The following is an 11,632-nucleotide window of genomic DNA, read 5'->3' on the forward strand; positions in this document are numbered from 1 at the left end:
CACAGGCCAAATAGGAGAGTTGAATGGGAATGTAGTGGGAATCATCATCCCTGAAGTCTTCAAGTCTTTAAGAGTGCAATCTCTACAGTCCTTCCAGGAATACAATATTGCTTCTGGCTCGCTATTTTGCTAGATAGGGGCAGTTATAGTGGCTTCCACTTAGACTTTCCTACCATAATAGCCCTCACTCCACGAGTCAGAGAACAAATGTGGGAATTCTGCCAGTTACTGAGTATGTTGATTCCAATTATGCATTCTGGAACTAGGGAAATGAGCACAGAATGGGTCTGGGGACCCACTGGACCCACTGCACTAAAGTCCATTGATCATCTGACTCCATAAGATCTACTCTGACTTATGGACCAGAGTGACATTTTGGGTCTCCTGGAATTAGTGTCACTTCCGAGCCAGTGTCTAATAATCCCTGAAATATCTGATCATTTTCTTTTCTCCAGTGCACAGTCACCCTGGAAAAATGCTATAACTCTTCTTGGGGAAAGCTGGGAGGAAGGTTAACAGTATAAATTTTGGGCACTGTAAAAGGGTCCTTCCCCAAAGATACTTGGCCCTGCCCTCATTCTAGGGGCTCTGGGTCTGTAAACTGTCTCAAGTCTGGGAATAGATTAAGGGGCCATAGTTCTCTGTTTTTGCATTTCAAGTTAGACTTCTGCTCACTTGACCTAGAATTCTTATGCTTTTACACCTTAAACAAGAATTTAGTAGACTGCCCATCTATTTTACTTCTAGAAAATCCATGCTCTACTAGCCGACACCACAAATCTCTGCGAGTCAGATTATTTTGACTGCTGCTTTGAGTCTGCTGTCCATTATGGTGGCCATGCTCACCTTGTCTATGGTGATTAACTGTCACCATATGGCTTCTGCCAATTTGGGATCTGATCATTCCTATTGTGTTTGAGGATTCCAGCTCAGTGACAGCAGTTCCCACAGTAATATCTTACCTACAGGGAAGAGCAACTACAAAGCTCATTGAGGATGATGGAACTAGGCTCACAATTTATTTCTCAAAGTCTTGGTGAAAGATATGTCCTCTGGACATTCCTGGGGTGTGTGAGCAGGCATTCTATGATAAATCCACTTTAACTTTCTCATCTCTCTAAGCCTTTGGACTCCCTCATATACATTATACCAGGGCAGTTCTGGCATTTCAACCTCAGGTAATATACCCCATCTTTTGATCCACATTTCAGCCAACCATCCAAACAAACTGTTGATACCTTTTCTAATCCCTCAAGCTGCAATATTGAATGCAGAATCTCTGCTTAGAGGGTCCATATTAATACAGTCAGCTTGATCCAACTTTACATTCCTTCCACCATTATGATACATCCTTAATATTCATTCCCACACATATTCCCCTGATTTTTGTCTATATAGATTGGAAAACTCATGCAGTTCTTTTGGAGTATAGCATGCCTCCTCATAGGTCACACTTTGTATCTTACCTTTTGGGAACTATTGGACTTTAGTCTAGTTATAGCTCTTGAAGGAAAGAGGGGTGTTGTGGGTGGGTCATGAAAAAATAGAAGTGTCTTTTAAGTCAGTTACCTCAGGGCATTCATTTCAGTCTCTGGAGATTAGTTGCTCTAGACAGAGGAGTGAGGGCTGTTTCCCCAGGGGAGGTGGTTACAGGGTTATCAAGCACTGAAGGGTTAATCTCATTAGGTAAAGGTTGGATGGCAGACTCCTTGGGACAGACTGGAGGCTGGGAAGCTGTTTCCTCAAGGCAGGCTGGTGGTTGGGAAGCTCTTTCCTCAGGACAGTCCATTACTGTTCTATCTAGCAAAGGCTTAGCAGATTCCAGGGATCCTGTCTCCCCATTGCCTTAATTATCAAGCCATATATAACCATCCTATATTTCAGGATCTCATTCTTTTCCAATCCAAGCCCTTATTTATTTATTTATTTATTTTTTTGGTTTTTTTTTTTTTTACGTGGGCAGGCACCAGGAATCGAACCCGGGTCCTCGGGCATGGCAGGCAAGCATTCTTACCTGCTGAGCCACCGTGGCCCGCCCACCAAGCCTACAGCATACATCCTGCAAGGTTGAAATTTTAGTTTATCTTGTAAATCTGCTACTCGCACAATGATGCTTTGTGTCTGGTTTTCAGAGATCCCAAGTCTGTGATCATAGGAAGTAAGATTTTCTTTCAGAGCACACCTGAAAACTTCTACACCATTCATATGGTGCTGAAGTTTCAAATTTGAAGCCTTTAACTCATTTCTTTCCCTCATCACTGTATCCAAAGTATCTAATAGCAACCAGCCACCTCATCATCATACTTCTTAATTCCATTAAACTCCATAAAGGTATCATAAACATAATCACCCAGAGTCTTACCTCATATAAGCATACAATTAGCAGAATCTAGTGGTGATATTTTGAGTATCTCTTTTACTAACTCACCCAATGGACTGTCAGTGCCATCTTGATTATTGGAGACAGAGTCATTAGTGCCTCTGAGTCCAGCCAGAGTAGAAAACCAATTATAACAACCCATTTTTAAGATTCTGTTTCTCAAGAACCACTCCTGATACCAAGCTATATTAGTCAGGGTTCTCTAGAGAAATATTACTAACAGAAGACATCTGTAAATATGAGATTTATAGAGGTGTCTCATGAAAATGTGGAATGAAAGAGTCCAAGATCCATAGGGCAGTCTGTGATGCTGGTGGCCAGATCAAGGGTCTGGACAGACTCCACAGGAGAGCTTGCTGGCTGAAGAAGCAGCGGTCTCTCTTCTCCCTTAAAAGCCTGCAGCTGACTGGATTATCTCATTGTGGAAGATGCACCTTAGTTGATCACAGATGTGCTCAGTCACAGATCCAATCAACTGACCAATGACTTAATACACCAGCTTGCCAATTTATCAACCAGCTACAAAATATCCCTGAAGCAATGGTCAGACCAGAGCCTGCCTGACCAGAAAACTGGTCATAATCATTTGGCCAAGTTGACACCAGAACCTAACCATCACACTAGGATTCACAGGTCCAGGAATCAAGGGGTAGAAATGGGAGTGGCACCATTCACTATCATCCCTAGTGATCCACTAGGAAAATTTTTGCTTCCTATGAGCTCTGCTGATGTATAGGTCTTAGTTCTAGAAGGAGGAGCGCTTCCACCAGGAGACAAAACAATGATTCCTTTGATCTGGAAGATAGAACAGCCACCTAGCTACTTTGGGTTTTTCATACCTCTGAAACAACAAGCAAAGAAGGGGATTACTTTATTGGCTGGAGTGATTAACCCTGACTAACAGGGGGAAGTAGGACTGTAACTACGCAATGGAGGTAAAGAAGAGTTTTCCTGCAATACAGGAGATCCCCTAGGGTGTCTCTTATTTTACTACCAAATCCTGTGATTAAAGTCAATGGAAAAAGTGCAACAACCCAATCCAGCAGGACTACCAATGGCCCGGAAACTTCAGGACTGAAGGTTTCGGTCACCCCACCAGGGAAAGAACCACAGCCAGCTGAAGAGCTTGCTGAGGACAAAGGGAACATGGAATCGGTGGTGGAAAAAGGTAGTGAAAAATATGAACTATGACCATGTGACCAGTTACAGAATGAGGTCTATAATAGTATGAATATTTCTTCCTTACTTAACGAGTATGTTTGTATTTGTATATAAAGCAAATACTTGTTTTCCTCTCTATTTTAATGCCTTTATCATATGGCATAAATTGCATTGTTCATGTTATAATATTTAACTTATAGGACACTAAGTTTAAGAGTGAATATTACCCAAGGACTTGCACCCTATTGTGGAGAGATTTAGTGCATTTCTGGTTATGTTCAGGATAGGTGAGTATTATTTGGTGAAAAAAGATGTGTCTATTATTGTTTTCTATTTAGAGATTAAGTATGGTTTAATGTGATGTCTATAGCTGCCAAGTTGACCATGGGTGGACTGTGATGGGTTAGGTTCATGTGTCAGTGCAGCTAGGTGATGGTGCCTGGTTATCTGGTCAAGCAAGCACTGGCTTATCTGTTGCTGTAAGGACACTTCCTGGATTTAAATCATGAGCACATTGGTTGCATCCATGGCTGATTACATCTGCAGTCAGCTAAGGGGAGGGTCTTCTGTAATGAATGACACTTAATCTAATCACCTGAAGCCTTTTAAGAAGAAATCAGAAGACAGTGTTTCTCTGTCTGCATTTTAGCCAGCCAGCCTGTCATGGGGAGTTCTCTGAGGGCCTTCATTTTTGCTACTTGCTCATGGCCTGTCCTACAGATTTTGGACTTTTGCTTCCCGTGGTTGTGTGAAACTCTTTTGTAAATCTCATATTTATGAATATCTCCTGTTGGTTCTGTTTCCCTGAGAACTCTAACTAATACAGTGAGCAACATTGTTAAAGTACTAAAAGAAAACAATGTCAACTTAGAATTCTACACTCAGCAAAAATACCTATATCTGAAAATTAAATACTTATTTATATATCCAAAGCTGAAGGAATTAATTGCTGACAAATTTTGCATTGAGTAAAATATTTAATGTCTTCCAAGTAGAAGAAAAATGATAGTATAGGGAAAAAAATCTGGATCTACACAGAGGAATGAAGAGTACTGGAAATGGTTACTGCATGGGTATATATAAAAACTTTTTTTTATTATCTAAATCTCTTTAAAAGATAATTGATTATTTAAATAAAGAACAATAAAAATGTTTAATAGAGTTTGTTACAGATGTAGAAGTAAAATGTCTGACAACAATAGCACAAAGCTGGAGAGATGAGAAGTAGAAGTATACTGTTGGAACATTTAATTATTATATGCAAAGTAGTGTAATATCACTTGGAGATACTGTGTGATAAGTTAAATATGCATACTTTAAATCCTGAAGTAACCACATCCATTAAATCACAAAAATATGAGAAATGGTTATAAATAATAAGCCAACTGAGGAGTAAAGTAGAATAAAAACCAATTCATCCCAAAGAAATAAAAAAAAAAACAACAGAGAAAAACAAGAAAATACAAAGCAAGGTGATAGATTTAAACCTAACTATATCAATAATCACATGAAATCTGATTGGTCTAAATACCCCAATTAAAAGGCAGAGATTGTCAGATTGGATACAAAAGTTAGACCCAATTATATGCTTCCTACAAGAAATCTGTATTAAACATAAAATACACACAAAAATGGAAAAAGATGCATCATGCTAATACTAATCAAAAGAAAACTAGAATCGTGACTGGCATGATGAATTCTCGAGTGTTGCACGGAGGCCTGAGTGTTGCACTAGAGCTCAGTCACTGCATTGTTTGCAGGTGCGATGGCACTTCTTTGGGGTATGTGGGGCTTGTTGGGTTCCCTGGGAAAGTTGGGAGCAGAGCTCTGCTTGGGTAATGGAAATCGATTACACTTTTCTCTCAGTCTTGCGTGTACACCGAGATGGTTTTCATCCACCATGGGTAGTTATCCAAAGAAGCCTTTGAGTTCATATGTTCGCTTTTCTAAAGAACAGCTACCCATATTTAAAGCTCAGAACACTGATTCAAAAAATTCAGAACTAATTAAGAAAATTGCCCAGCTATGGAGGGAACGTCTTGATTCAGAGAAAAAAAAATATGAAGATGCTTACAGGGCAGACTGGCAGGCATACAAAGAAGAGATAAACAGGATTCAAGAACAGCTAATTCCAAATCAGATCATATCTTTAGAAAAAGAAATCATGCATAAACGTTTAAAAAAGAAAGCATTAATTAAAAAGAGAGAGTTAACAATGCTTGGAAAACCAAAAAGACCTCAATCCGCTTATGACATTTTTATATCTGAAAGCTTCCAAGAAAGTAAGGAAGGTTCATCACAGGCAAAGCTGAAGACTGTAAATGAAAACTTGAAAAATCTATCTGGATCTCAAAAACAAGTATATATTCAGCTTGCTAAAGATGATAAAATTCATTATGATAATGAGATGAACTCGTGAGAAGAACAAATGGTTGAACTTGGACGAAATGATCTTATATGTCACGGAATGAAGTACCAAACAAAGATAACAATGAGACTTGTTAAAATATAAGATTGAGTTCATAATGGATAGGTTCAAGAAACCAATTAGGTCTCAATACCTGAAACTTGTGAAATTGTAAAGGATAAAGTTGGAAACATTTTTTATTTTATCCTTTTTTCTTTATCCCACAGACTTCTGCCAATTTAATATATTATGTATTAGTATCTTGCTTTAGAAAACCCAAGCAGATATAAGTTCAGTCTAAATTATTTTGTTTAGGAACTACTGAGGATCAGATAATTGTATGCAAATATAGCAATGAATCATTTTATCCTTTGATAAAGGTAAATTAGACTGTGAACTTTTTTTAGACTGCTTGACAACTATGAAAAGTTTATTCTTGTTTCCTTATATTGTGGAGGTAGGAGTTTGCTTTTCGGAATTGTCCCATATTGTAGAAGCCAGTGTTGTATAATATAATTGTGTATTTTTTAAAAAGCAGCCAGAACTTATGTATACAATTCCTAAAAGGAACTGAGAGATTTATTAACTTTTCCCTCTTTGCCTTTTCTTTTTCTTAAAATAAAAGCTAAAAAATTATGTACTAAATCTATGCATTTTGCGTTATATTGCATAGAATTAAAAATTTTTATCTTTGTTTAATTTTGCATGTTTCCAAATTATGTGTTCTAAGGTGAAACGTTGTTTTATAATGCCTTTCTTTTTTCCCTTTTTAAATAATGGAACCTTTTTTTTCTGAATTATTGTCTTTCTGGTGGGAGAGCATATTTATCCAGAAAGTAGAGACCTTGTCTAAGTTTTAAAATGAGAGATTTAAAAACAAAAGTCTCCAGATTTTGAATCTATTATTTCTAAACAGAGTCAAATGTTATTTCCCATAACATCTAAAGGCCTTATGTAAGGAGACAGCCAACTACAGCTCATGTGCTGAATCTGGCCTGTGAGTCAAATCCAGCCTGCTGCCTGTTTTATATGGCCTCAATTGTGTTTATATTTTTAAATGGCTAAAAGCAATTTCATGACACATGAAAGTTAATATTAAATTCAAATTTCAGGGTTCGTAAATAAAGTTTTATTGGAACACACACACACAAAAGAAAGCTAGAGTGGCTGTATTAACATCAGATAAAGTAGATATCAGAACAAAGAATATTACCATATTAAAGAGGATTATTTCATAATGATAACAAGATAAATTCATCAAGGGAACATAATATTCTTAAAAATATATGTTCCTAAAAAAAAAGTTCCAAATACATAGAGCAAAAGGAGATAAACTGCTGAGAGAAATAGATAAATCCACAATTATAGTCAGAAAGTTCAACATTTCTTTCATAATTGATAGAATAAGTATGCAGAAAATTAGTAAGAATGTAGAAGACTTGAAAGACACTATCAACCAACTAGTCCTATTTGAGTTCATAGACTGTTCCACTCAACAAAGCTGAATGCACAGTCTTTTCATGTGCACAGAGAACATTTACCGGCATAGACCATATTCTTGTTCATAAAGCAAGTCTCAGTAAATTTTAAGTGTTCACCTCATACAGACAATGTTCCCTGAGCACTTAAGAAATTAATTTGAAGTAAGTAGCAGAAACACTCTGGAAAATCCCTAAGTATTTGGAAACTAAATAATACCCTTCTAAATACCCCATGGTTCAAAAAAGAAATCCAAAGGTAAGTTAGAAGGTATTTTGAACTGATAGAAGATGAAAGCACACACACACAAAAATGTATCAAGTACTGTGACACAGGCATAAACTATTACTTAAAAGGAAATTTATAACAATAAACTTCTAGATTAAAAAAAAAGGCTCAAGTCCATGTCTCCGACTTCTCCGATAAAAATAAGAAAAAGAGGAACAAATGAAATCTAAATCAAGCAGAATAAAGGTGATAAGATATGAGTGGAAATCAGTGAAGTAGAAAATAGAAAGAACAGAGGAAAATCAATGAAAGCAAAAACTGGTGCTTTGAGATGATCAATATTGATAAATCTATGACAAGACTGAAAAGGAGTAAAAGATGGAAGACACAAATGATCCATCTCAGGAATGAGAGAGGTGATGTCACTATATATGGTCCAGATATTGAAAGGAGAATGGGGAAGTATTACGGCCATCATGGCAACAAATTTGACAATGTAGATACAATGGACAGCTTTCCTGAAAGGCACAAACTTGCAAAGCTCACTTAAGAAAAAATATATAATCCAAGGAGCCTTGTATACTTATTAAGTATGCAAATAATTGAATTAAGCCCAGACAGCTACACTTATGAATTTTACCAAATATTTAAAGAAGAAATAGTACAAATTCTATTCAAATCTTCCAGAATATGTAAAAGAATGGGAAATTTCTTAACTTTCTTTTATGCCAGCATGATGCTGATTCCAAAACCAGACAAAGATCTTTCAAGTAAAGAAAACTGTAGACCAGTATCCCTTGTAAACATAGACATAAAAACTCTCAACAAAAGTTTGGTAAATCTAACCCAGCAATATGTATAAAGGATAATGCAACATAATTTTGTGGTTTATTCCAGGAAGGCAAATTTGAAAATCTATCAATGTAGTGCACCATGTTAATAGACTGAAAACAAATCATATCAAAAGATGCAGAAAAAGCATTTGACAAACTCCAACTTTCATTTCTGATAAAAACTCTCAGCAAACCAGGAATAGAAGGGAACCTGATAAAGAAAAACATCTATGAAAAACTTACATCTAATATAATTCTTAATGGTAAAAGACTGCTTTCTTCCTCAGAGTAAGGAAAACTCAAGGATGTCTGTTCTCACTACTTCTGTGCAATTGTTCTCGAGGACCTAGCCAGTGCAATAAAGGAAGAAAATAAAATCCAGATTTAAAAGGAACAATTAAAACTGTTGTTTTTATATGAGTAACATTATCATATAATAAAAAATCTTATCACATCTACAAAAAGACTTTTAGAACTAATTAGTGAGTTTGGCAAGTTTGTAGGACACAAAATCAAAGTACAAAGATTATTTACATTTGGATGATCTAGCTATGAACAAAGAGAGATTGCAAATTAAATATACCATTTCAAAATGACATAAAGATATGAAATACTTAGGGATAAATTTGACCAAAGATGTGCAAGACCTATATACTGAAAACTACAAAACATTGCTGAGAGAAATTGAAGAAGACCTAGGTAAATGGAGACATTGTTTTCCTAATTGCAAGCCTCAATATTGTTAATACCAACTCTCTACAAGTTCTGTAAATTCAACACAATCTCAATGAAAATCTCCATAGGATTTTTAGTAGAAATTAACAAGTCAATTCTAAAATTCACATCGAATTGTAAAAGGACCTAAAATAGCCAAAATGACTTTATAAGAGAGAAAATTTGTAGGACTTACACTACCTGACTTCAGGACATTTTATGAACCCATAGTAGTCAAAATAGTAATGTGCTGATGGGAAATAGACATGTCAGCAGAACAGACTAGAGACTCCAGGAAAAGATCCACATAAATATAGGCATTTGATATTTGACAAAGATGCAAAGGTGATTCAATAGAGATAGACAGCCTTTTCAATAAAAATTTCTGGAAAATTGGGTATCCATATGGGAAGGGGGAAAAAAAGGAACCTTGATGTATACTTTGCATTATATATAAAAATTAACTTAAAGTAGATCATAGATTTAAATTTAAAGCTTAAAACTACAAAACTTTTAAAAGAAAACCAAATGAAAACATTCTTAAGCTTGAGTTAGACACATTTCTTCAATACAACTCCATAAGCAGGATCCATAAAATAAGAATGGTTAATTGGACTTCATTACAATTAAGAGCTTCTGTTCTTTGAAAAACACTGTTAAGAGAATGAAAAGACAAGACCCCAGACTGAGAGGAAATATTTGCAAATCTCATTTTTGATAAAAGACTTTCTCCCAGAATATATAAATAACTCTTAGAACTTATAAATAAATATGCGACCAAATTAAACATCTGTTCAGACAAAAAACTCTGAACAGATAGTTCATCAAAGAAGATATATGAATAATTAATAATCATTAGTCATTAGGGAAAGCAAATTAAAATCACAATGACATACTACTACATACAACTTAGAATGTTTAATATTAACAAGTCTTATACCAAGTGTAGGTGAGATGTGAAATAATGAACTCTCATACTCTTTTGGTGGGAAAGTAAAATGTTACCACAACTTTGGAGAATCATTTTCAGTTTCTTAAGTTAGACTTATATCTACCATATGACCTTGTTGTCATTCCACTCCTAAGAATTTACCCAAAAGAGAGGAAAGCATATATGTATGTAAAAACTCATACACGAATGTTCATAGAAGCTTTATTTGTAATAGTCCCAAATTAGAACAACCCAAATGTCTTCTCACAGGTGAATGAATAAACAGATTGTTGTGTATCAATATAATGAAGTGCTACTCAGGCACAGAAAGGAATGAACTATTGATACATGCAAGAAAATAGATAATTCTCAAAATAATTATGCCGAGTGAATGAAAAAAAGAGAGTACAAACTGTGTGATTCCATTCACATAAACTTTTAGAAAATGGCAAACTAGTTACAGAAGGCAGAGAAGTAGTTGTTTGGGGTATAGGAGATCACAGGGAATATCAAGAGGGAGGAATTATAAAAAGGCATGAAGAAATTTTATGGATGATTCATATGATGGTCTCATAAGTATATACACATGTATCCTTTAGATATGTGTAGTTTATCACATGTTGGTTATACTAATAAAAAGCTGTTTAAAAATCATAGTATGCCTCTGTTCTGTACCTTTAAGGAAAATACATCTTTGACCATTCCCAGTCAACAGTTATGATTCAATAGGAAGGGGTTTCAGGGCCTGTAACAGAGATCTTACAATTTGGAACTTGAGGATTGGGGGATGGATGTTCTTACTGCTTCCTGTGTCGCTCTGTAGTGGTCAACGTGCATATTGCTAGTACATAGTTTCTCAGTCTGATCCCATGGTTACTTTGAATAAGTCATTTTCTCATTGTTTCTTCAGTTATTCAAGTAATGCTCATATTTCAGTGTTACTGAGACCCCTTATTTCTTAATAGTCTTCATTAAGTAACATTAGATAGCACATGGAAATTAAAAAACCAAAATAAAGGAGGGTAAGAAATGAAAAGCAAATATCCCCCATTTCCACTTCTCCCTGGGCCTTTCTCTTATGGCATTTTCCAGAGATATACACTTTTGAATATTTCTGTTTTTAGCTCTTCTGATATCTCTAACAATCTCCTATCTCTATCTCTTAATTTAGCAACAACAATCTTTTGGAAATTATATTAGCTATCTATTGCTGTGAAGCAATAACCCCAAAACTTAATGGTTTAAAACAACAGACAATTATTATCTCATAGTCTGTGGGTCAATATTGAGGCATGGCTTAGCTAGTCTTCCATCTCATGGTCTCTTATAAGGTTGCAATCCAGACGTTAGCTGGGACTTTGGTAGTATCTGAAAGCTCTGCTGGAGGAGAATCGACTTCCAAGCTCACTCACATGGTTGTTAGTAGGTTTCAGTTACTTGCAAGCTGTTGGCCTGGAGGCATCCCTCAGTTCCTTGTCTTGTGGGCACCTCCCAACAGG

General features: G+C 35.9%; 1 protein-coding gene across 2 annotated transcripts; it reads left to right on the forward strand.

The window, feature by feature from the left end:
- The first annotated feature begins 5,306 nt into the window (after window positions 1-5,306).
- LOC143676419 (transcription factor A, mitochondrial-like) lies at window positions 5,307-5,960 on the forward strand. Of its 2 annotated transcripts, XM_077151971.1 has the most exons (2): window positions 5,307-5,749; window positions 5,846-5,960. In XM_077151971.1, exons 1-2 carry the CDS (start codon window positions 5,307-5,309, stop codon window positions 5,958-5,960), a joined length of 558 nt encoding a protein of 185 aa, XP_077008086.1. The 2 variants fall into 2 exon arrangements, with proteins under 2 accessions (XP_077008086.1, XP_077008085.1); XM_077151970.1 differs by having other exon boundaries at window positions 5,307-5,960.
- The last annotated feature ends 5,672 nt before the right edge of the window (window positions 5,961-11,632 follow it).

This window comes from Tamandua tetradactyla, chromosome 3, assembly GCF_023851605.1.
Source record: "Tamandua tetradactyla isolate mTamTet1 chromosome 3, mTamTet1.pri, whole genome shotgun sequence".
NCBI classification, from domain to species: Eukaryota; Metazoa; Chordata; class Mammalia; order Pilosa; family Myrmecophagidae; genus Tamandua; species Tamandua tetradactyla.